The 26662-nt window shown below is 36.1% G+C and overlaps 1 protein-coding gene across 3 annotated transcripts in view; it reads left to right on the forward strand.

The window, feature by feature from the left end:
* Nucleotides 1-26662, forward strand: part of atp2c1 (ATPase secretory pathway Ca2+ transporting 1) — a 45635-nt gene that overhangs the window by 9398 nt on the left and 9575 nt on the right. Inside the window, exons 1-13 of one of the 3 annotated variants that reach the window (XM_073846510.1) lie at nt 1482-1545; nt 11296-11400; nt 14018-14134; nt 17806-17895; nt 17997-18032; nt 18212-18273; nt 20277-20385; nt 20739-20894; nt 22085-22153; nt 22264-22339; nt 22495-22561; nt 22664-22788; nt 24955-25052. In XM_073846510.1, coding sequence (XP_073702611.1) covers nt 1522-1545; nt 11296-11400; nt 14018-14134; nt 17806-17895; nt 17997-18032; nt 18212-18273; nt 20277-20385; nt 20739-20894; nt 22085-22153; nt 22264-22339; nt 22495-22561; nt 22664-22788; nt 24955-25052 — 1134 coding nt within the window. In that variant the 5' untranslated portion in view covers nt 1482-1521. Of the gene's footprint in view, nt 1-1481; nt 1546-9825; nt 9939-11295; nt 11401-14017; nt 14135-17805; nt 17896-17996; nt 18033-18211; nt 18274-20276; nt 20386-20738; nt 20895-22084; nt 22154-22263; nt 22340-22494; nt 22562-22663; nt 22789-24954; nt 25053-26662 lie in introns of those variants that run through there. The other 2 variants (XM_073846512.1, XM_073846511.1) reach the window with 2 other exon arrangements.

Consider the following 26662-nt stretch of genomic DNA (forward strand, 5'->3'; position numbering starts at 1 on the left):
CTAAGACCTGGCCAAGCTAGGAAAGTGGCCAAAACCCCTCTAAAACCAGGTTGGTTGACCAGCTAAAACCAGCCAACCAGCCTAGGGTGGTTTTAGCTGTTTTTTTTTTTCAGCAGGGATTGTTAACCAAATCTATTAAAAATCGTTTTAGCTAATAGAAAAAAGCTGAAACAGAGTAAATAAAGTAACATTAGATGAAAAACGTAAATTAGAAAGGCTGTATTGGCAACTAACTGACATAAATTTAAGAAGGCCTACTAAAATGACTAAAACCAAAATAATTTAAAACTAAATCGAATTGTTTTTTTAAACTCATAAAAATTATAAAAGCACCAAACAAAATTACCATATTCTATATTACTATACTATATACTAATTACTATACTTTTTATACAAAAATAACACAGAAAATATTATAACATTATAGCTTACTATAGTTAACATTAATAAACATTATAATGTATATAATACTGATATACAGTAGGGTAACAACTTTCGCAAAATGTGTCACTTTTCCTGGATAATTGTAATTACTTTTGGGATTTTATTATATCACACACATTTTATATAAATAAAAAAACTTAAAATATAATTTAATGTAATATATTGTAGCTTAACAGAAATATTCAGGTGGTATTCAAGAAATTCAAAATAATAACATTATATTAATATTACTATTATTATTATGTTGAAAACAGCTGAGTAGAATTTTTTTCAGGTGAGAAGAACAGAATTTATCTGAAATAGAAATCTTATGTAACATTATAAATATTTTTATCATCTCATTTGGTCAATTTAAAGCATCTTTGCTAATTAAAAGTATTAATTTCTATAATTTCTTTCCCAGAAAAAAATGTAGTAGTGTGTATAATGTTACAAAAGCTCTTTATTTCAGATAAATGCTAATCTTTGGATCTTTCCATTCATCAAAGAATCTGAAAAAAATGTACTCAACTGTTTTAAATATTGATAATAATATGATAATAATTATAAATGTGTCTTGAACAGCAAATCAGCATATTAATATGATTTCTGAAGGATCATGTGACACTAAAGACTGAAGTAATGATACTGAAAATTGAGCTTTGACCACAAGAATAAATTACATTTTAAAATATATTCAAATAGCAAGCAGTTATTTTAAATAGTAAAAATATTTCACAGTATTACTGTTTTTGCTGTACTTCGGATCAAATAAATGCAGGCTTGGTGAGCAGAAGAGGCTTCTTTAACAATCATTTAAAATGGAAAAACAAAAAGCTGGCATATTTGTTATATTATTGACAAAGGCTGTTTACACCTAGCACACATAGTTAACATTACTCTGTATATGATTATATCTGACTTCTAAGAACGATGCATCAGTTATATCGCATCAACAACTTGTCTTTCACTAAACTGTTAACGTTAAGTTTGTTGACAGTTCCCAAGTCTGTTTCCGTCGCCCCGCCCACTTTTGCGTGCCCTGCGCGATGACGCCATCAGCGGCCGTCAGACAGATTCGACGAATGCTCACGGAAGATGCAAAAGAAAAAGGACCCGCTGGTAAGTTTCAAGAAAAGCCAATTTTCCTTATACCGAGAGCCATTGCCGGCTTTATAGCGCTCAGAAACCCCCACCGCGAGGCTCAGACGAGCCCCGTTTGTTTAGACGTAATTCCACACTGTGTTCGGTGTGAACGTATGCCATGAAACACAGCTAAAACACAATTAGAGACCCGCTGGTGTGATTTCAAACATTAGCAGAAAGCGTGTTGTCGCCGCTCGCGCTCGGCGAGCGACAGTCATTCAAATTAACGGCTTCAACGGACAGCAACGTACACCGGCTGGAAAAGCGACGGGGGAATCTTTAAGGTCAGCCGTCATGTGCTGTGCTGTCAGTGTCCGCACCAAAATAACCAGTTCATCGTGTTTAACCGTGTGTCGCGTAACATGTATTAGTGCTATTGATTAATTCACTAGGTTTCCTCAAACGCATTTGCGGCTGAGAGAGCTTGAAACTTGAGTTGAGAGTTGAAATAAGTGATACAACCGACCGTTGTAGTGTATGTGTGGAATGAATTTGTTTATTTTGTTCGTATATAACTCGTGTCGTGTAGTAGAGCATTGAAAAATACACATTTAAGCATACCGTCACGTTTTATCGGACGTACTTTATAGCCGCATCGTGCCAAACATTTCTTAGTTTTTTTTTCAGCTGTTATCTACGGCTACATCTGTTATCAGCAGCTAAATAAACAGAACAGAGCAGGAACTGTTATGTTCATAAACGAAATAGGCCTCAGAGTAACGTTAACCATATAAGCGTCACATGAGTAGTAAACTGCATCCCAGCCAAATCTGCTGTCGTTCTTTGGCTAATGCGGTGTTTAAAGTTCACTGCCACTGTGTGGTGTGCTTGACTAGAGGTTTTTACAACCACGGATGCGCCAATGACAACAAACCTGGAGTAACTGGGGTGACAGAGTCCACTTCATCTAGCTCTGGAAGAGAGAATGCATATATGCATGTGGGGCTGTGTCCTTAAACCTAGTGAGATGTCTACCTAGATAGCATGTTTGGGAATTGTAGGCAGGTTCTTTGAAACAGACTTGATCAGATGAAATGACGGAAGTCTGAGAGGCTTATCTCTTTGTCTCTGCTTACTGGCAGTGTCATAATTTTTGTGAAACGTAAAACCAGTGGAGTGTCATGTAACACAAGTCAAAGCAAGCCACTAGTTGTAATAATGGTCAATAATGGAGCACAACAATAGGTTCCCGGAAGTAAAAATCCCCTTCTTTATCTCCCTAGACAGCTTGAATAACAATAGGATAAACTAAACAGACACACCACTCTGAGATTGAGATGTGCTTCTGTAAGCCTCAGTTTCAATGTGATTTGGACTTTTGAGATTTTTGTTCTTAAATTGCATCAGTACTTCTTAATAAAATATATTTTATAATCTCATAGTTAATTAAGAATTGGCAGCTTGTATAAATAAGCACAAACTTGGAAAACCTTTTTCTCAGTGCACTTAGAGCTTGTTCTTTTTACGTTAATATTGTGTGTTCAGTCATTTTGGCCTAGAGAGCTTTTCTTTTTCCCCAAAAAACTGGATCACACTGGACTAAAATTTACTTGCTTTGCTCAAAAATGAGTGCCTCCAAAAATTGCTTTTAAATTTTTTATGCTATATTGGATTTAATCTTTGTATCAACATTTTGGGGATTGATTATCTTATTGGTCTGAGCTTATCCACCTCAGTTTTGAGTGAATATTGCCAAAGTTATCCACAAATAATGTTTTTGTTTTTTCATTTAAAAACTGAGATCACTTCATTTAAAATGCATGAAAAAAAGGCCTGCAATCAATCAGTTCCTAAAAGAAATGTAAAACCTGTCTTAATTGAAAGAAAATTGTTGACAAAAAGACAAAAACGACAAGGGCAGGTAATTTTTGATTTGGTTTACGACACAACCCTTTAAGGGTTAAATGCCCTGTTAAACAAAATCTGTATGTTTGAAGTTGTCCCACAAGTTATGTCTGTTTGCAGTTTTACTCACAAACCAGTTATATCACAGGATCATTTCTGACAAATCATATTCGCAGTTGCAGTGTCTCATTGCTTTTGTTTTAAATCAGGTTTGTAATTTTGTGAATCATCTTAGAGCCGGATGGTTTGGTTTTTCCAGCTACCATAGAGACAATGAATAGGAAAAGTACTTCCTTAATTGAGGTTAAAAAGCAGGCGGTCGCTGTTGCGCTCTATCACAAAACTATATGTTTGTGTATGATTGAGGAGGTGAGGGAGAGTTTAGTGGGTGTCTGACTGTTCACCCCTTGGATGATGTGTAGGGTATATTTGCACTTTCCATGTGTGTGTAAAAGGTTTTGTGTGTGAAGAAAACTGCTTCATTCTGCTGGATTTGCCTCTCTTTCTCGCTGCCCTGTCTTCTGTTTCTTTTCGTATTTCACAGCACTTGTGGACTGACATCTCTCTGCTATCTAACCATTCCAGAGAGCCTCCGCCTGCAGGCACTGTCTGGACAGCCAGGAGGAAGATTATAAACCGCTCTCTGTCCCAGCCGCCCCTGCTCCTTCTATATATAACTTTGCCGTGCGTTTAACTTCCTGTGAAGCTCCCATTAGTTTTGCGTGACATATTAAAAACTGAGAAGTAGCTGGAAGTATGTGGAAGTGTGTTTACCTGATGTTTGTTTCACGTCCTAACCCACAAGTGCAGAATTTTAAGGAAATCAGCACATTCAAAACTAAGAGTGAAAGTGAAATTAGGGAGTAAGGGGATTGATAGCATGTGTTTCAGTGTAGGGTTGTGGTGCAATCCTGAAAGATTTAGTTTGGTATTTTCACAAGTGGAATCAATCTTTTGATTTCCCACCACTGAGAAGCCAGTGCTTGGATGTTTGGTCCTTTGTTTACCTTGGTTTTGGAGAAAAAAGATTTTCTTTCTCTGTGGGAAGCACTGTTCTTGTTTCAACAACACTCTTCTCAGAACAGACTTTTAAAGTCGACAATACCACTTTTTGTTTTTGCTGAACTGTATGATCTCTGAGCTTGGACGTATTCCATTGTAAATGATAATCTTTCATTTGTTCTTATCCTGAATTCAACTCTCGCTTTGTAAACATTAATTAAAGGTATTACTCTTTTTAACATATAACAGGCACCTTTTTCGGGATATACAGTTGAATTGTTTTACCAAAATAAGGGGTATTATACAAAATGCATGATTTTTTTTATATATAGTACTGACCTGAATGAGATATTTCACATAAGATGTTTACATATAGTCCACAAGCAAAAATAGTAGTTGAATTTATAAAAATGACTTGAAATGTTTAAAAGTTTAAATACACTTGATTCTAAATACTGTATTGTTACCTGAATGATCCACAGTTGTGGGGATCAGGGTAAATTTAACTTATGTTGTCTTCTGGGGAACATGTGCGTATCTTCTGTAGCTTCTGAAGGACAGTACAAAATGACAAAATATGATATTTAGACAAAATAAGAAAAATTTACACATCCTCGTTCCATTCAAAAGTTTACACCCCTGGCTCTTAATGCATTGTTTTTCCTTTTGAGGCTTTGGTGAGTCTTTGAACCTTCTGTAATAGTTGCAAACGAGTCCCTCAGTTCAGGTCAGTACTAAATAAAAAAACAACATGCATTTTGTATGATCCCTCTTATTTTGCTACCATAATTACAATTTTGAAGATTCTGCAAGGTGTATGTAAACTTTTGACTTCAGCTGTAAGTAAAATAGCAGATTTTCATTAGTTGTGCTTGCTAAGGCATTATCACTGTTTTCGGCAGTGTCAATACTAGCTTCTTTTCTTAAAATTATGGTATGGCTTTTTACTTTAAGTCATTGCGCAAAATGTTGAATCTATGTTTTGAGTTGATTCATTTAAATAGTTCAAAAGTTCTAATCATTTGAATGAGGATGCTTCTGGTGCGTTCACACCGGACGCGAATGAAGCGGCAAGCGCGAGTGATTTACATGTTAAGTCAATGCAAAGACGCGAATAGCCATCCTGCGGCGCGTAACGCGCGAATGAGGCGGCGCGAAACGCGCGAATAGCGTGAATGGCGCGGCGCGCATTGAGCGTTCAAGCGATTGCCGCGCCATTCGCGCGAGTTCAAAAATCTGAACTTCGGCGGAATTCCGCGCCGCGGTAACCAATCAGGAGCTTGCTCTAGTAGTGACGGAGGCAGAAATCCGAAACAACAATGGCGGACAAAATCACCGTTGCTGTCTGTGGTTCCTCGGAGCTGTACGATACATCTTTGGACTTTTGTAGAAACAGGAATAAAAGGGATCTTGCTAAGAATAAAGTGAGTGAAGAGGTCGGACAATCTGGTTAGTTTTAAAAAACGCTCTTTACTCAATTTAACCTACATATACATACATATTGAGACTACAAGCAAGCTAAAGCTGGCAAATTGAGCTCATTCACCTATTTTACAACTACTTTCCCGCTGACGAGTGGCAGAAGCCCCTCCCTTCACGCGAATTCGCGTCTGTTGTGAAGAAAATGTCACGCGCGAATGGCGCGAGTAAACTCAAATGTTCAAGCAGTTCAACTACGCGCGAATAGCGCGTTTTTTCCGCGCAAGTCGCGTCCGGTGTGAACGCACCATATGATTTGCATAACTTTGTGATTGTTTAGAGGTGGTATTAAAACATTTGTGACCCCACCCATGTCACGTGTACATGTCAGAGAACTTTTTTATTCTCTTAAATTTTTTTTTCTTTTGGAATGATGTTTAATTTAATATTTTAATAATTTAAGTTTGCTTTTCACCATGAAAATAATCAAAGTAGCTGGTATGGGTTAAAAAACAAAGAAACAAGCAATCTGCATTTGGGCATTGTTTAGCACTGTGTTTAGGCGTTTCCATTGTTGGTTAATGAGTTTGAAATGTCTTTGTTGATAGTATTGCAAATATTGTAAATAATCAGTGTATTGCCTAACACAATCTGTTCAGATTTGTGATTGCCAAGAGAGAAACAAATTCTGTGCAGTGTGCACTTTGTCCCTCTTTCTCATTCTCACAGATATATGTACAACACTTTATTCACAAACAGAAGGACTCTGATTGTTGAATTGAATAATGGAATAAATGTGGACTGCCCTTCAACACAAAGCAAATGGTAAAGGTGGAGGCGTTTTGACTTTGAACTATCAAAGGTTCAAGAATTTCCATAGACAAAGTAGAAATCCAGGTGTGACCATTCAAAGAATTTCTGGCGTATTTGTGTTCTGGTTTGTTTAGGAGCATTGCGTAATGCTCGACTTGTCAGATGTAGGATGGAGAGTGAGGTTTGTTAAGGGCATGGCAGGGGCTGAGGATGCTTTTGTCAGTGTTTTTGTGAACTGCATTTTTCCGTACGTAGTTTTTCTTAACAAATTCTTTTCATACCACATACGTAAGCTCATAGACTAGAACTGTTTGAAAGGTGAATAGAGGTTAATAGGGGGAGAGTGCGGTTTCAACTCTGTGGAAGCTCCGCTGGAGTGAACATGACCTTGTGCCTCTCAGCGGACTGTAGACGATCAGTCTCGATCATCTAATGGAGAGCGCTGAGAGAGCAGTTTGTTCTGTGTCTGTATGGCCTTGAACCTGCGCTTGGCCCAGTTCTGTCAGCAGGAGAACCAGGCAGAGTTTGTAATTGAGACCCAGATAGGGGGGCCCGGGAGACACGAAAACAATTAAAGCTTGATTTATTTATTTATTTTTGCGTTGTGTTGCCGGCTGAGTGAGATGATGAATAGCTTATCTTGCTTTCGATATCACACTTGTTAGTAACCCATTTAGAGTTTTACTATTAAAAACATGATGTAATTGTAGAGAAAAACTGTCAGTCATATCACACATCTTAGTGAGAATAGATTAGAGCTGTTATTAGATCCCTGAAAATGTTAAAGGTTGTTTCAACCCTGTGTTATTTTCTTTTATTTCTTTGCGGAGCAAAAAATGAGTTATTCAGTGCAATGGTTTTTTTAATAAAAAAAAGTGGATGTGCAAAATGTACCAGAAAGTTAGTCCATACTACTTGTGCATTTGTATTTCTAGTAGGGATGTAACGATGCACCCTGAGCCAGTTGAAAAATGATAAAAATGATGATTCAAATGGGTTGAGATGGTAAATGAATCACAATACAGTTTGGGGGCTTGAGATATATGAATATATCTCTGAAGGGAACTGACTGTCTTCAGAAAAAGTTTAGATGCTATTTTCTTTACAACTTATAAGCACAGTTTATAAGCTTGTAAGTTTATAAGCGCACCACTGTTTACAGCATTAACCAAGAAAATGCTGTATCACTGCTGTTCCATTATCTTACTGTCAAAGAGTGAGTTTGCGTTCTTCATCCATCTGCTGTTTCTGTTTCATGATTGTGAAAAACGTATCAAGAGTTGAGTGAATTGTTGCATTCCTAATTTCTAGTCTTCTGGAACCATGCAATTGCTTTGCGTGTGAAACTTAAGTTTAGGGCTTAATTTAATATTCCGTCTGCTGTTCTCTGAAGTCTAATTTGCATTTGTTTTCAAACTCGCCTACATCCTTATAAGTCACGAAACAGTCAAGAACCAATAGTGGGTGGTGTCAGTGACCTCAAATCTGGCATGACATTTCTTAAGTGTCATTTTTAAAAATTGTATCTAACTTTTTTCTTATTTCTACAATTATTCATAGGGCAGATGTACTCTATCATTCAAATGTTTCGGGTCAGTCAAGTTTAAAAAAAAATAAAATAAAAAAATAAAAGGATAGATTAAATTGATGGAAAGTGACAGTAAAGACCTATGTTTAAAAGATATATAAGATATTGTGAATAAGTACCGTTTTTTTTTTTTGTACTTTATAATTATCATGGAATCCTGAAAAAAAAATGGTTTTCACAAAAATATTAAGCAGTACAACTGTTTTTATGATTGATAATACTAAGAAAAATTTATTGAACACCAAATCAGCGTATTAGAATGATTTCTGAAGGATCAGGTGACACTGAATACTGGAGTAATGTAGGGCTGTCACGATTCATCGATTAAATTCGACAACTGTATTAAAAAATCTTTGACTGCAATTTGCCAGTGTCGAGTAATCCAATGTATTCCATGGACGAGAATCCATGAAATGCATTTTTAGACCATTTTCCAAGGCTGCATGATATATTAAACCCATTTAAAAATCATAAGAAAGCATAATGCTATTGTGATTTCATCAGATTTGTAAGATAAGTCATTTATAAACTTTTGCAAACTCCGGAGAATACATCAGTGTCTTTCTCAAAATGCTAACCGTTCATTGCGATTTTAAAATAAATGCCAAACCCTTACAGTTTAAACAATTTGATGTGCACATATTTAAGAAATTACAGTGGTTGTACAATAAATACGTGGACATTTGAATTAAATGTTGTTTGGTTAATATTAAACAAGGATTAGATCAGGCTGTAAAGTGTAAAAACAACCGTCAGGCCATTGGCACCCTTCAGTCATTTGTTATAATTTACACTAGTTTTATTATTTATAGATACTGAAACAGTTTTGTTTAATAAAACCATATGATTACATGCTTTTGAATAATTATTATTGCCTCATTGCTATTATATATATATATATATATATATATATATATATATATATATATATATATATATATAACTCATTTTAAGGGCTATTGTTCGCTTAGGTCTATTTTATTTACCACAAAAAAAGTATAATTATCCGAATACGTGATTAATCTTCAGAATAATCGACTGATTACTCGATTACTGAAATAATCGTTAATGAAAGCCATAGAGTAATGGCTGGCGAAAATTCGCAGAAATTAACTACATTTTAAAATATACTTGCATAGACAACAGATGTATAATAATTGTAATAATATTTCACAATATTGCTGTCTTTACTGTATTTTTGATCAAATAAATGCAGCCTTGGTGAACACAAAAGACTTTCAAAACCATCTTACAACTGAAACTTGAATGGTAGTGTACAGCAATAGTGATAGAGTTCGTTTAGCCATTGACAGCAGATTATGATCATGTTTCTAGGTAGGGACGTGTGTTGTACAGTATTGGTACAGTAAAGAAATTAACAGTGGCACAATACCAATTTCGCAAATTGACCCGGATAGCTCAGGTAGCACTCATTCATTAGTATAAGGAGTCTGTTCAGAGAGAAGTGAGAACATGGGATTGGCTCATCCAGGTTTAAGCTGTTGCCACTCTTAATTATGGGAATCCGCTCAGGCTCAGACGTGCTAGATCTTCAGTAAGATACTTTCTTTTATCTTTACTCTGGACCTGCCGAGTGATAGTGCAGGAAGAAAACGGTGTAACACTTCAAGATAAGCTGATGTATGGGGCACTGTAAGATTCAAGCTAGATCTGATGCTCAACATGATACAGACTACAAAAGGTAGCCCCAATTTTCTCTTTCTCTGTAGCTTTCTTCTTTCTGTTGTCTTTTGAGAAGGGCGTCACTCTGAATGATACCCGCCAATGACATCCATCCTGAGGGTAACTCTCTTTTAAGTTCATTCTCAGAGACTATGTTTAGAATACGCTCTGAGCATATTGTCTCCCTGTTATGTTTCGCAGTCGTGTCCTGAAATCCAGTCACAACAGGATTTTGTTTGCGTTTGCATGTTGTGCTTAAAAATTTAAACAACCATCTGGAATGTTTTGTACTTTCCATTGTAGTTTGTTTAAAGCTACGCATTCAAGTACAAAGTCTCTGAATATTCAACCTTGGGTAATTCCGAATGACCCATGAATATATCTACATTTCATTAACTTCTGTTCATTTACCAGTCACACAAGCTACAATAAACGTAAATCATTGGCTGAAACTTCCTAACATTTAGAAAACAATCTGGCCACTAATTTCTAAAAGTCCTTTTCTTTCAGAAGTTTACACTCAGTAAGATGCTTGGATTTAACTGGTATGTCCTCTGACTTGAGTCTGCAAGTAACCACCCAGAGAGCACTTTACCATATGCAACAAGAGGTTTTGCATAGACAAGTATCGACCATTTTCTTAAGAGAATTTAAAAATGTTGTATATTTAGCCTGTTTTTTCATCTTTTTGTATGTTTGCTTGTGAGTTTGACAGATGGTATGGGAAAAATCATTGAAGGATTTATTGCTGGCTGACCAGATCAATATCCAGCTAACCAAATGGGATTGAATATTGCATGAATGTTCATCCAGTGCTCTTTGTGAGGCTTTACCTGATGTTCATGACCATCTAGAGTTTAATGTCATTCTGTTCCCTAATGCTTTCCAATCCATCTGCTGGGCTCCATTATTACTGTCAGACGATGCTCCTCCAGTCAGGCCGAGGCACAGATATGGATCGCTGTAATGCATCTTTTGTAGCTAAAAGTCTGTGCAAATTGAGAAAGTGTCAGATGATTTTACAGGAGCTACTTCCGTTCTGTGACTGGTTTAGTTGGTCTGGTCAAAATGGTACATGTGCTTTGCCTTCATTTGTTTATTGTTTACATGTACAGCATTGAATGGGTCAGCATTGAAGTTTTTTCTGGGCCTGTAATCCTTTTGTACAATGCGCTCATGTGTTTTTTTTTTTTTGTTTGTTTTTTTTCTTTTTGGAGGAGAGATTAGTAATCTTTTATTTGGGTTACCTTCAAAGCTGTGACCTTTTTAAATCACATGGGTTATCAATGTTAGCCAGGATACTAACATGTTGATGTTTTGTTTTAATCTGTTTAATAGTAATTTTTTTTTTATCTTTCTTCTTTTTTTTTTTTCAGCTTGCAGAGTGTCAACCCCACTGTGAAAATGAGACCATGATTCCAGTACTGACTTCGAAAAAAGCCAGTGAACTACCTGTAAACGAGGTTGCCTGTGCACTGCAGGTATATTCATGTCAAACATTATTTTATGACTTTTCAAAAAAAAAAAAAAAACTGTGTTGAAGGGGACATATGCAAAAATCATTTTTTATAAGATGTTTGAGAACAGTTTTGTGACAGCAGTGTGTGAAAACAACCAGCCTATAATAGTAAAAATCCACCCACTCAGTTTTTTATAATCCCAGTAAATGATAAACAGTTTTTCTAAACAAGCACTTTTAAATCTAATTTATTATAAAAAACTCCCTACGTTGACGTCATAGTAGGGAGAAATCCGCCCATTTGTGATGATCTCTGCCCTATGAGCATAGACATTAGCATTACTTGCTGTTTTCTTGCTGTAGCTGCTGAAGATATTCAATGTCAGCGCCAAAGTAGGATACAAGTGTTGTGTTTTGGGATGTACCAACAAACATAGATAGTCTCCATAGACTCCCTCCATCGGAGCTGCTATGGACACTGTGGTTCAATTTTATTTTCGAAGGAAATGTCCCAGAAAAAAATGGTAAAGTCCCTTATATGTTTAGGGATCAATACCAACGGACCAAGGGATCAATACCAACTCCAGACAAAGTATGGAATGTGGTAGTAAAAAATTGCGTATGGAAGCAATGCAAAATTTGAATTTAAAGAGTTTTGGCTCATACCCAAATGTGGTAGTTTTAACAAGCTATAAATTATCTGTCAGGTATTTTGAGCTGAAACTTCACATGCACACCCTGGGGACATCAGAGACTTACTTTCGATCTTGTGAAAAGGGGCATAATAGGTCACCTTGGAGTAATATAATATTGTTTAAGTATCAAAGCAAATCTAATTTTACTGCAGCAATAAATTTCTTTATTTTGACTTGACATATTTAAGGTTGTTGATTCATTTTCTGATTAATTTAATTAATTGCGTATCTCTCCCAAGCCACTATCTTTTGAACTGTTGGTGGCTTTGGCTGTTTTTATACAACTTAATCAGTTACATAAGGGAGTAGTTCCATACACAAGAGTGTTTTAAAGAAAGATAAACATGTACATGTGGTAACCTTTGTATGAACTGAATAACTGACTCAAATTTTAAATTCTGGACTTTTTGTGCTTCATTCTTGATCACAGTTGTAATTACTAGGAAACTTTATTTAGTTTAAAAAAATTATTTATTTTTTAACTAACAGACATTTGCTGGGATTAAAGATAATTGCATTTAAAAATATATATATAACAAATGTTTTATAACATTTTACATAACAGAATTAAATATGCAGTTTATAAATGTAAACCAAATAATTACATATGTGCTACAAATGTGACTGGTGCCATGTTTACATTATTATTCATAGTCTTAACTTACATTTTTAATTTAAATTGTACAACTGAGTAAAATGCATCAGCAAATCTCTGCATCAGAGACTCTTCAAATTCAAAAGTAAATTTTGGTTACAGATGTGACTAGTGGCATAAGGGATAGTCTGTCATTATTATTAAATAACTCAGACAGGAAGATCAGGATATCAGTGTGAAGTAGTCATTATACTGATGCTAATATGTAAATATTTGAATGAATGCCACAATTGACCAGTCAGAATCAGATTTTTCATAATGCATCTTCTAAGAATTTCTAGAAAGGACTTCTAGGAACAATATTGAGTGATGACTTTAAATGTGTCAACATTGTTTGTTTTTCCTAGATCCACATACCCATTAAGCATTATTGGCATCTGATTTAGTACAAGGGCAAGGCATAGGCCTTTGTTCAATATGAATTATGTTTCAGGAGCAAAACAGGATGTTGATCCTGGATCACGTTCCGCTTGTTTAAAGCACATTGTGTGTCTAGCTGCAGCCTATAGAAACAAAAGCAGAGCAAGTCCAGTTGAATTTCCACATGCAGTCCAACCAAATGCACAGACCGCATGCTTTGACACTGAGGAATTCAAAGCCCATCCCTGCTGATATCACACAGTGTCCCTTAATGAATCACACCAGGAACATTAGAGAGTGCTGGGATGCTCTGGCAATCTCAGCGTGGGTTATAGAGCTTCTAGTGCCATGTCCATCACCACACTGACATGACCATCTGCTCCCAGAAGACCTTTGTTCATCCACTGTCATCAACATTCAGCCACAGTCTCCGGGAAGCACTTTAACCATGAATAATACACCATGGGTAGTAATTTTTAAAATAGAAAATGAAACAATGTGTCTTTTATTTTTGTGCCCACAGAAACTGCCATGTTTTTTCAGTGTAAACTGAACATGGAAAGCAAAGGAGACCTTGTGGCTTCCCAGTTTATTTGTAAAGTGATACAAAGCGGTCAGATTTAGTTGCACTCAGCACCATTTCTAATATTGCTCAGACAGCAGGTCTGTAGGTACAGTGATCAAGATTTTTATGCTCTCTCCAGTTCACACAGGGAGCAAAAGTGCATTGTTGGTGACGGTTATCTAACAGTAGACGTACCAATCTCAAGTTCCAGGACACTGGCTTTATTAGTTGTTTCCATGGCTCCAGCATTCTTATTTGTTAGTTGGTTAATGTCAGTTGTCATGGTTACGCATCTGATGAGTGTTATTTTGGGAAAGCTGGGTTTTTTTTCTCACTTAATTCTCTTCGTCTCTCCCTTTGTTAGGCTGACCTGCAGTTCGGTCTCACCCAGGAGGAGGTTACACGACGTCGCGCCTACCACGGATGGAACGAGTTTGACATTAGCGAAGATGAACCACTCTGGAAAAAGTATATCTGTCAGGTTGGTTGGCAAAAAAATTTACAAAATGATTCTTAACTTTCTAATGCAGTTCCAGAATTTCAAAAGATACCAATTCTTGTGAAATGTCAACATTTAAGTACCACAGCAAAAAAACTAAAACAATGAACACAGTCCATTAAGTTCAATTTGATGATAAATATTTTAAAATTAAGTAATTTATTAACTCTGTGCTGCCTAAGTATTTAAAGAAGTTCACTTTAGAATTATAATTTTGTGATAATTTACTCACCCCCATATCATAAGATGTTCATGTCTTTCTTCATTCGAAAAGAAAGAGTTTTTGAGGAAAACATTCTAGGATTTTTCTCCATATAGTGGACTTCAATGGTGGCCAATGGGTTGAAGGTCCAAATAGCAGTTTCATGAACATGCAAAGAACGTCAAACGGAATTTCTCATTTAGTTCAGACTGAAAGCTTGTGTGAATTATGACGACTTGTTATCCACTTTATTTTTCAATGCAGAAGTAAGCTGTTTTCTGGTAAAGTGTGAGACTTCCGGTTCATAAGCCACTGTAGGGAAATAACGAGAAGAATAACGAAGTGTTCATAATTAAGATAATACATTACAATAATATGGTAAGACACACCAGTTTCCAGTATTAAACAGCAAAACGAGCTGTTCTGTACAGCTAAAAACAGCTGAAATCGTATGACAGCAAAGCCAGGCACAATAAACTTACAAATGGCCGTGCTTGTGCCCGCTCTTACAGAAAAAATAAGGTGGATAGATTAAGAATAAATATAAAGATTTTTCAAGTAAAGATTGTAATTACTAAAAAAAAAAAATTAGCCATCCCCATTGGCCTTGCGAGTTTCCTACAAACATTATTGACCTACAGTCTGTTAAAAAAGTCACTGTGAATTTTCACGCATGGTTTAAAGAGGTCCATAAGCATAGGTTGCATTGTTTCTATTTTAAGTCTTGCGGCAAAAAATAACTCTTTTGTGAATATGCCTTGAAGCTGTAAAATGACCCAATTCATCCAGTTCTCTGGATGACAGGTCGCTGTCCTCTGTGAAAAATTTCATTCCACCTTGGTCAGAAGGTTTGTGCTGATTGACTAAATATAGAATTATAACTGGAAGGAATTGTATTTTTTTCCTCATTCACCTGGGCCCTCTTTAGAGGTACACTTTGTCGCTTTCATCCTTTCTGTGTTTGTGATACCCATTTCTCTAAAACTGTTAAAGCATGTGTAAAAAAGTCTAGGTGTAAGTCATAACAAGGGTAAATATGTAGCACAAACATGTCATGTCACAACTCTCAGTGTGACTGGGTGGTTAATCCAGATAATTACTCCGTGCAAGCAGGGATTGGCCTTTTCTGCTCATTACTGCAGATCTTTTTTCTCTGCCATCACAAAGGCGTCTTCACGTCTTATTTAACACCTGTAAATACACAAATGTTCTAATGCAGCCACAGCTCAGTTTCCAGTTTCACCTTTGTGAAAAATACTTGTTTTCTGGGCGAGTAAAAAGCATCCAAGTCTGTGAACAAGACTGTTTTTCAGAGACTCGCTTTAAAGGCAACAAACTGTTGTGCCTTTAATCTGTCACTTCATATTGGCTTTTAGCTTTGGGATGTGCCGACCTCTCTCTGTCTCTCTCTTTTCTGTTTTGTCCCCCCCCGTCTGTCTCGCTTCCAGGCATCCTCCCCATTTACCGCCCCATGCTTCACAGACCAAACACATCAGAGATTTTTTTTTTTTTGTCAGGCACAACCACCATCACTGCTTTAAAATAATCTCCTCCCTTACTTTTTCTTTTTCCCCCAGATTTATTTAAATTCTCAATGGTATTTTTATCACAGCGCCACCAGCCCTAAGCGTAAATCCGGATGTGTCACTGTAGACGTGAGAGAACGTCAAAGCACTTTTAGCAGACAGCAAAGTCAAACCTTGTTTGTTTTGCCTTCCTGTGCTATGTGTAACCTGCCTGTAACTGTGCGGCCGTGGTTTGGTTTTCAAAAGGCTGCCGTATTGCTCGCTCAAAAGAAATGATGAGCTCATCTTGTGTGGTGCTGCTAATTGCCGGTTATGCAAACGGGGCGATCCACGGGTGTCAGATCCTGCCGTAGATTAAAGCTCTGCGTTCTCTGTATGTGGCCAATCAAAGAAAGTAACCCGTACTCCCATCTTTTTAATCTTCACTTTCTAGCACTTAACCAGCGTGTCATTAGCCATTTCTGGTGCTGTTGGTTATCAGGTGACCTTGGGCACTTTATAAATAAACAAGTAACATCAGTGACTAAATTTCACTGTTCAAATTTCAGTGACTAAATAGTGTTACTCCACCACAAGCATATTTCACATAAAAGATGTTTACATATAGTTCACAAGTGAAAAAAATAGTTGAATTTATAAAAATGACCCCTTCAAAAGATTCTCAATACCATGTTGTTAACTGAATGATCTACAGCTGTTTTTTTTTTTTGTTTAGTGATAGTTGTTCATGAGTCCTGAACAGTTAAGCCGCCCACTGTTCTTCAGAAAAATCCTTCAGGTCCCACAAATTCTTTGGTTTTTCAGCATGTTTGTGTATTTGAAGCCTTTCCAACAATGACTGTATGATTTTTAGATACATCTTTTTACACTGAGGACAACTGAAGGACTCATATACAACTATTACAGAAGGTTCAAATGCTCACTGATGCTTCAGAAAGAAACACGATGCATTAAGAGCAAGGGGTGGAAACTGTTGAACAGAATGAAGATGTGTACATTTTTCTTATTTTGCCTAAATATCATATTTTTTTTCATTTAGTCCTACCCTTCAGAAGCTACAGAAGAGACTTACATGTTCCCAGAAGACAAAAAAAAGTTACATTTACCCTGATCTTTAAATTTACCCTGATCTTGTGTTTCCATCTGAAGCATCAGTGAGTGTTTGAACATTCTGTAATAGTTGCATATGAGTCCCTCAGTTGTATCTTACAGTCACTGTTGGAAAGGGTTCAAATCAGAGAGATGCTGAAAATCCAAAGAATTTGTGGGACCTGAGGACCTGATTTTTCTGAAGAACAGCAGGCAGTTTAACTGTTGAGGACAAATAAGGGGCTCATGGACAACTATCACTAAAATAAGAAAAAAACACAGCTGTGGATCATTCAGTTAACAACAAATTATTAAGAATCAAGTGTATGTAAACTTTTGGATGTGGTAATTTTTATAAATTCAACTATTTTTTCCTTGTGGACTATATTTAAACATCTTTTATGTGAAATATCTTATTCATGTCAGTACTACATAAACATGCATTTTGCATGCAAAACCTGTTGCAAATCTGAGATTCAAAATCTAGTTTAAAGTGAAAAACATTTTCCTTTTTTAAAACGCTACAACTTGTTTTTATAAACTCAATTTCCTCAGTATTAACTATTCCTAGCCTCACAGCATAGAAGACAAATACTGTAAATCGTTTTAGTTTCTTGCCAATGTGTGTGTCTGTGGTATCTGAAAAAGCAAACTATATGATAAAGAGGTCGATAATTGTTGCCGTCATGTATAGCTAACATAGATTTTTCTACCTCAAGCCCTGAGGCAGATAAACACAAACCTTCGCCTTGAGATGTGGGACATTCTGAGAATTCTGAGGAGCATTGCACCCTCATGCAGTCTCTGAATTTTCCTCTTTCTCTTTTGGTCTCCAGTTTAAAGACCCACTCATCCTGTTGCTGTTGGCATCCGCTGTCATCAGTGTGTTGATGCGTCAGTTTGACGATGCCGTCAGTATCACCGTGGTAAGTTCCTGCTCAATTCCCTTGTCAGGGTTTTAGATTTCCTTGAAGTACTGGATCAGTCCATTAACACTCATGTGTTGATTTTTTTTTTTTTTTTGCAGGCCATTATTATCGTTGTTACAGTTGCCTTTGTACAGGTAAATGCAATATGTAACATTATTTGATGTGATATCACTCATGTGAAACTATACAGACCTTACAATGGATTCAAATGTCTAAATGCTTTTGGAAAACTTGAAGTTGTGGATTAATGAGGGGTAGTGAGAGTGTAAGTGCAGTGGACATTTAATGTCAGCTCTGTTCTGTTTCATTACAGGAATACCGCTCAGAAAAATCCCTGGAGGAGCTGGGGAAACTTGTGCCTCCAGAATGCCATTGGTATGCATTATTTACAAAACTCAAAAAGTGCTTTTCCTTTCACATGTCTAAAAGCTTTAATAGATATCTGTGTGAAAAACGAATGGCTATTAGAATTGTATCAGGCTCAAGTGTTTTATGTCTTTGGAATCCTTGGCTCACGCTGGACAAAATGCATGCCTCGGATTCATCCGTCACCCGGCAAAACTTTTGGGTATTTTGCATTTTTTGGGAAACATACTTTCACGAACTAGGCCTAGGTTTTTTCGCCCGATCAGAACCAAACCAGCACAGGAAGATTTTCTGGAGTGTGAATATCAATAATTATCAAATAAAAAGTTGAACTTTTGACTCTCCTTCATAAAGGGAAGCCAAATGTTTGAAAGGGACAGGGCTGCCGTCACTTTACTAAACCAGTGATAGCTTTTCAATGGAAAGAGATATCTTCCCCAAACTCACAGCACATATGTAAGAGCTGAATCTGGGGTCACATGAAAAAAGTCACAGACCTCCTCGTTCTGAACAACTTTGCCTCTAGAACCACTGCTGTCAGTCAAATTGTTAAATCGTTATCACCTAAACGAAAACTCAAAACTTCATGAAACCTAGTGAGCACATGCAACAGATGATCCTAAACAAGCATGCAAAGTTTTATGAAGATCGAACCACAGCTGGCACTGTAACTGTTACAAACGTTAAAAAGAACCTCATATTTCTATGGTAAATAACCAGGATTTTCCAAAAAATGCTTTTTTAATCATTGATTTGGTGATTACAGGCATGCTAAATAATATGTAATGTCTTTTTTCATATGTGCTTAAATGTCTTAAAGCGCTTAAACCCCGGTAATCGCTGCTTGCAGCTATATTTTTTTTAATGTTTTTTAAGTAAGTCCTTTTGCTCATCAAAGTTGTATTTATTTGCTTAAAAACACAGCTAAATATTTAAAAATATATTTAAAACCACTCTTTTTAAACCATTTTCTATTTTAAATTTATGTAAAAATGTATGTCATTTATTCCTGTCATGGCAAAGCTGAATTTTCAGCAGCTATTGCTCCAAAAGAAACCGTGATACCATTTCATGAATAGAAAGATTAAAAGAACAGATTTTATTTCAAATAGAAGTCTTATAATCTTGAAATATAATTACCTTATTAATCGTTACTATCACTTTTAAGTTAATGCCCCCTTGCTGAATAAAAGTATCTTTTTTTTTTTATGTTAAATCTGGTTGATTCCAAATTTTTTAACAGTAGTGAATGTTCAAAATCCTTTTTTTCTTTTGATGCTGGTTAATACACACATAAATTAGTAACATGTTTCTACTGTCAGATGAAAATCCCACCATATGTGCCTCATGCCAGGGTCACTGTCTGTAAAACACTTTTTAATAGACTGATATTTATAATCTTAAGAGAAAGCGGTTTTATTCTGTTTAATATAAAATTTAGGGTTTTAGTTATTTTATTATTATATATTATAGATAGATAGGCTTTTCTTTTTCTTTCTTTTTTTCTTTCTTAACTACATTAATGATAAAAGGTGTCAGGACTGTGGGTGTGAGGTGTATTTTCCAGAGCTTTACACCCACCAAACGCATAAAAGCCTGCCTTTCAGACGACATATGGAGAGAGTGAGAATGAGAGGCATAATTTCCACTTCAAACACACAAAGTCTCATATTTGCACTTCAAAACCGGGCCGTGCCACAGCCTTGAGCCCTGTTCCCAGACACCTGTAGAACACCCTCAGTGCGCACCACCATGTGTTATCCTGCTTTTTTCTGTCACTCTTTCTAATCGGGCACCAGTTTCCTGCAACAGGCTTTTTTTCATTTTTATTGCCAAGACTGTTTGCGGTACATTAACAAAACTATTTGACCTCTTTCTAGCCCATGGGGCATGAATCTCAAGGTCTGTCCACATGACTTCTCTGGCCTAATTTCAAATTGTTCAACAAGCAATCTCTCTGTTGCTCTCTTTATTTCTCTTTTCAACTCATCTTGTCTCTCCCTGTACTCCAGTGTTCGAGAAGGACGTCTGGAACACCTTCTGGCACGAGAGCTAGTGCCTGGAGACACTGTCTGTCTGTCAGTCGGAGAGAGAGTCCCAGCTGACCTGCGGCTGTTCGAGGTGTGAATGGATATGGACACATAGTAACATCACTCCTTTTTGCTTTCTCCTTCTCTTCCATTCACATACTGACTTTATATACATGCACAATAATGTTCTTGGTTGTTTGGTCATATTCTGATTCAGAATATTTACTGTTACTGGATGTCCAAACAAAGGTATTTTTGGATGATATTAGAAGGCTTATCCGGAGTTGGGCTTTAACCCAGTTAGTTAAACTGTTAGTGTTACACTGTTCCTATAACAATATGTGCAAATTCTACTGGCAGTTAGTGGTAGAACTAACTTGTGCATGAAATAGCAGCACTATTATGATGGCCTGTTAGTAAAGCTAACATTTCAATGTCCTGCAGGCAATTGATCTATCAGTTGACGAGTCCAGTTTGACAGGAGAGACCACCCCCAGCACCAAGACCTCTGCCCCTCAGCCGGCTGCCACCAATGGCGATATCACATCCCGCAGTAATATTGCCTTCATGGGTACTCTGGTGCGCTGTGGGAAGGCCAAGGTACAGTTACATCTGATACATTGCTAGATCTGCTCTTCGATCTACCCCCCCACAGAATTCCTCAAACTGCCTTCATTCTTACAATTTTACATACTCCCCACTGCTTTCTTGTTTGTTTTTTGTTTTTCTTAAGTATAACTGAAAATTGAAAGCGTATAGATAAATGTTTAAATAAGATAAAATTTCACTGGTGCCTTGTGGGAAAGCCAGGGTACTATTACATGTTTGTAATTACTATTTGATGAATCGGATCACAAGGTACCAGCAAAATAACCTATTGCACAATTTACAAAAGGCCCCTTTTAACCATGTTTGTACATGGCTTTAGTGTCACATGATCCTTCAGAAAGCATTCTAATATGCTGATTTTATTATCAATGTTGGAAACAGTTGTGCTGCTTAATGTTTTTGGAGCCTGTGATACTTTTTTTTTCTTTGATTCTTTGATAAATGTTAAAAAGAGCATTTATTCCAAATAGAAATATTTTTGTAACATTGTAAGTCTCTACTATGACTTTTTTATTCATTTAACACATCCTTGCAAAATAAAAGTATTCATTTCTTTAAAACAAAAAAGAAAGAAAACATGTACTGACCTCAAATACTTGAAAAAATATTAAGCAGCACAACTGTTTTCAACATGATTCTAAATCAGCATATTAGAATGATTTCTGAAGGATCATATGACACTGAAGACTGGAGTAATGATGCTGAAAATTCACCTTTGATTCACAGGAATGAATTATATTTTAAAGTATATTCAAATAGAAAGCTGTTATTTTAAATTGAACTAATATTTCACAAAATTATTTTTTGTATTTTTGATCAAACTTCTTTAAAAAACATTAAAAATCTTACTGATCCCAAACTTTTGAACAGCAGTGCATGCTGAAGTTTAACATCAAGTCACACAGTTTGTTTTCCTAATGCTTCATTGCTGATGTCCAAGTACTGAGAAATTTAATTAATTAATTTGTTATAATTTTTATCTAATGGGAGATAATTAAATATTGATCCATTATTTATGATGTTATGTTAAAATGGTATTTATTTATTAATTTGATTTATTCATTTATTCTCTAGAAAAAAATATGATTCAAGATTTAAATTCAGACATTTCTATAATTGTTTTCTTTGGATACGACAAATGATTTCCACATATTTGTAATCATTTTGCTTTTAAATTCTAGGGCATTGTCATAGGCACTGGAGAAAACTCAGAATTTGGTGAAGTTTTTAAGATGATGCAAGCAGAGGAGGTAATCAAGCATAAACCAGAAAGATTGACATTATAAAAAACAAACAAACAAACAAACAAACATCTTTGCTTCACATTTAACTTTTTTCTTTCTTTTTCTTTTTTAAACAGGCTCCTAAAACCCCATTACAGAAAAGCATGGATTTGCTGGGAAAACAGCTCTCGCTTTATTCCTTTGGGATAATCGGTAGACATCTTGTTAAGATTGTCCAATTAACATTCATTGCACTTTCATGAGTTAGTGATGCATGCCATCTCATTAAAAATGCAAACCCTAATTTCTGTTCTGTCATATCCTGTATTCGCTCCCTGTGACGGCACTAATACATTTCTCATTTTCAGGAGTGATCATGATGGTCGGATGGCTTCAGGGGAAGTACATTCTAGACATGTTCACCATAGGCGTCAGGTATGTCTTTAATCAGTTAGTCCAGCACAGAAAAGGAATATGACTTGATGTGTAGTGCAGATTTTGGCCTTTTAACTGTTGCGTCATTGCTCTTCTCTTCAGCCTGGCTGTGGCAGCTATCCCAGAAGGCCTCCCCATCGTGGTGACTGTGACTTTGGCACTGGGAGTGATGAGGATGGTGAAGAAACGAGCTATCATTAAGAAATTGCCTATAGTGGAGACGCTGGGTATGACCTACATTTGTTTCATGACCCACATTTTGCATTGGACATCATGTGGTTACACAAAGTAGTACCAGAATTGTTTATCCTGCAAAAAGTAAACAAACGTGGATTTCAAGTCAAACATTGAAATGTATTCGTATGACATTGTACTGAATAGTTTTGCAGCTGTCTTTTAGCTTTAATGGTTTCAAAGAACATTGTAGTGGGAAAAAAAACACACAAATTTTTCATTCACCCAAGTTTAAGGGCCTGACAAGCAGCCTGTCTGTCTTGTTATCTGGCTAATTTGACTACAGTGAATAGTGACAATGAATCTTCACAAAATACCAAATGACTTTCCCCTAAATGCTGATAAGCGTATTTAGTTTGCTATCCTAATTACAGGGTTTCTTCAGGTCTTAAAGAAGTCTTAAAAAGTCTTAATTCACCCTTGCACAAATTAAGACCTTAAGAAGGTCTTAAATCGTAACAGAAAGTCTTGAATTCATTAAGTCTTGACATCCAGTGTTGCATGCACTACAAGAAAATGAATATCTTGCTCAGTATTTTTGTTTTGTTTTCCAATACATATATCTAAACTTGCTTAAATTAACATACATTTACTTGAGATGCAAATAACGCATAAAGTCTTGTTGAAATTAAACAAATGAATGAAAACTTTTTCCCTTTAGATTGAACTTTTCTAACCCACTGGGAGATATTTGTTCATGTTTTAATCATAAACTCACTAAATGTTGATTGTCAATGTCATTTTGCTTCTCAAGTAAATGTAGACATTTGCAATGAAAAACAAGACAAAAATACTGATGAAAAACACCATTGCAGTTTGATCAGCAGGTACAGCATTTTATTTTTTTTAGCTTTAGAGAACGTGTGATCCTGGACTTGTCACAATGGTGCTGAATAAATACGCTTTCCATTGATGTATGATTTGTTAAGATTAGGCAATATCTGGCTGAGATACAACTAATTGAAAATCTGGAATCTGATGCAAAACTAAAAAAAAAATACTGAGAAAAATCGCCTTTAAAGTTGTCCAAATGTAGTTCTTAGCAATGCATGTTACTAATCCAAAATTAAGTTTTGATATATTTACAGTAGGAAGTTTACAAAATATTTTCATGGAACATAATCTTTACTTAATACCCTAATGATTTTTGGCATAGAAGAAAAATCTATAATTTTGACTATACAATGTATTTTTGGCTATTGTTTCAAATATACCCACGGTTAGGGACAGGTTTAGTGGTCCAGGGTCCAGCGTATTGTTACATTTCAATTTATTCCTAAAATTTTCTTTGCTTGGTCTTGAAAAGGCCTTAAACAGTCTTATTTTTACCTTCATAAAAATTCAGTTTATTTTCTTGCTATCTGTGACCCTATCAGAACAGATGGAGTGAATGTTCACAAAGCACTGATCAATTTAATACAAGGACACTCTGTAAATGCTCTGTAATCTTTTGTCAAAGCACCTCTCATCTAATGTTCAGACAAAGACCTTGTGCAGTTCCTTCCTGTTGGACAGCTCACAGGAAAACAAAAAGTCACATTGGTGGTTTCTTCAATCTGTGGCATTACGTAATGAGTCATATGACAATCAGTCAGCTCACAAAGTCAAATGACCAGCCACAGTGGCTGGTCAACATGCACTAATTTAATACAGAGTAGACACATTAAATCAAGCACAAATGTTCTTGTGGGTGTCAGTAACATTTGAACATTTTATAAAAATGTTTATTGTATTGTTTGGAACCCTTTTCAAACATGTAATGGACTTAATGGCCAAGTAGAGGAATAAATGATCTGAAATGATTGTTTTGCTCAATTCACAGAGGAGTTTATCTACAAAAACAAGATTTGAATGTAGCTTCGTGCTGAAGTATTTGCAGATGTTAATGCAGGAATGCTTAGAGGCAAGGAGTGTAGAAAAGCTCTTGATCAATCACCATCCGGGACTGATCTTATTAGATAAGCCACATGTAAAGCTGTTACCATTTGAGGCCATATATTTACATTTTACCATGGTTAACGCCACACAATTTGTTTGTGTGTTTCTCTGTGAAAATATTATGTAGGTGTCAAGGAATGGGACATCATTTGCATTTTATCTTGACAGATATGACATATGAAACTCTTAGTTGTGCGTGTTAACCTCTCTTTCCTCCCCAGGCTGCTGTAATGTGATCTGCTCCGATAAGACAGGCACTCTTACTAAAAATGAGATGACAGTCACTCACCTGTTCACCTCTGATGGACAGCACGCTGAGGTAAGGGCCCTTAAATGTTCAGGAGGATAAAAATGTATCACAGATACCACAAACATATTAATGTTTCGATAATAAGAAATGTTTTTTTATTCAGCAAATTAGCATATTAGAATGATCTCCGAAGGGATTATGTGACACTGGAGTGATGGCTGCTGAAAATTCAGCTTTGCCATCACAGAAATAAATTACTTTTTAAAGGATACCTAATATTTTTGCAATATGTAATATAAGTCCCAGGTGTCCCCAGAATGTGTCTGTGAAGTTTCAGCTCAAAATACTCACACAGATCATTTATCATATCATATCATTTTGAAAATGCCTATTTTGAGTGGAAGCAGAAATGCTGTTTTCCTGCATGGCTCTTTAAATGCAAATGAGCTGCTCCCCGCCCCCTTTTTTAAAATAGGGCTGTGCCTTTACAGCCTGTACCTCAGATACTCTGCTAAAAAAACATCTGTTTGGTTTTCATTATCATGTCTATCGTGCTGAAATCATGCATTTTTAAACCATATTAGTTTAAACTTCTGATATATGGTTTTTAAGCACGCACATCCAAAGCACACGTAGTGAGTACTAAACTAAGTTCTCTTTCATGTCTTATTGCGCTTAAACTGTCAAACTAAGTTCTCTTTCATGTCTTATTGCGCTTAAACTGTCAAACTAAGTTCTCTTTCATGTCTTATTGACTACCTAAGTTCTCTTTCGTGTCTTATTGCGCTTAAACTGTCAAACTAAGTTCTCTTTCGTGTCTTATTGCGCTTAAACTGTCAAACTAAGTTCTCTTTCATGTCTTATTGACTACCTAAGTTCTCTTTCGTGTCTTATTGCGCTTAAACTGTCAAACTAAGTTCTCTTTCGTGTCTTATTGCGCTTAAACTGTCAAACTAAGTTCTCTTTCATGTCTTATTGACTACCTAAGTTCTCTTTCGTGTCTTATTGCGCTTAAACTGTCAAACTAAGTTCTCTTTCATGTCTTATTGACTACCTAAGTTCTCTTTCATGTCTTATTGCGCTTAAACTGTCAAACTAAGTTCTCTTTCATGTCTTATTGACTACCTAAGTTCTCTTTCATGTCTTATTGCGCTTCAACTGTCAAACTAAGTTCTCTTTCATGTCTTATTGACTACCTAAGTTCTCTTTCGTGTCTTATTGCGCTTCAACTGTCAAACTAAGTTCTCTTTCGTGTCTTATTGCGCTTCAACTGTCAAACTAAGTTCTCTTTCATGTCTTATTGACTACCTAAGTTCTCTTTCATGTCTTATTGCGCTTCAACTGTCAAACTAAGTTCTCTTTCATGTCTTATTGACTACCTAAGTTCTCTTTCATGTCTTATTGACTACCTAAGTTCTCTTTCGTGTCTTATTGCGCTTAAACTGTCAAACTAAGTTCTCTTTCATGTCTTATTGACTACCTAAGTTCTCTTTCATGTCTTATTGACTACCTAAGTTCTCTTTCGTGTCTTATTGCGCTTAAACTGTCAAACTAAGTTCTCTTTCATGTCTTATTGACTACCTAAGTTCTCTTTTGTGTCTTATTGCGCTTCAACTGTCAAACTAAGTTCTCTTTCATGTCTTATTGACTACCTAAGTTCTCTTTTGTGTCTTATTGCG

The sequence above is a fragment of the Garra rufa genome, chromosome 9, assembly GCF_049309525.1.
Source record: "Garra rufa chromosome 9, GarRuf1.0, whole genome shotgun sequence".
Lineage (NCBI taxonomy): Eukaryota > Metazoa > Chordata > Actinopteri > Cypriniformes > Cyprinidae > Garra > Garra rufa.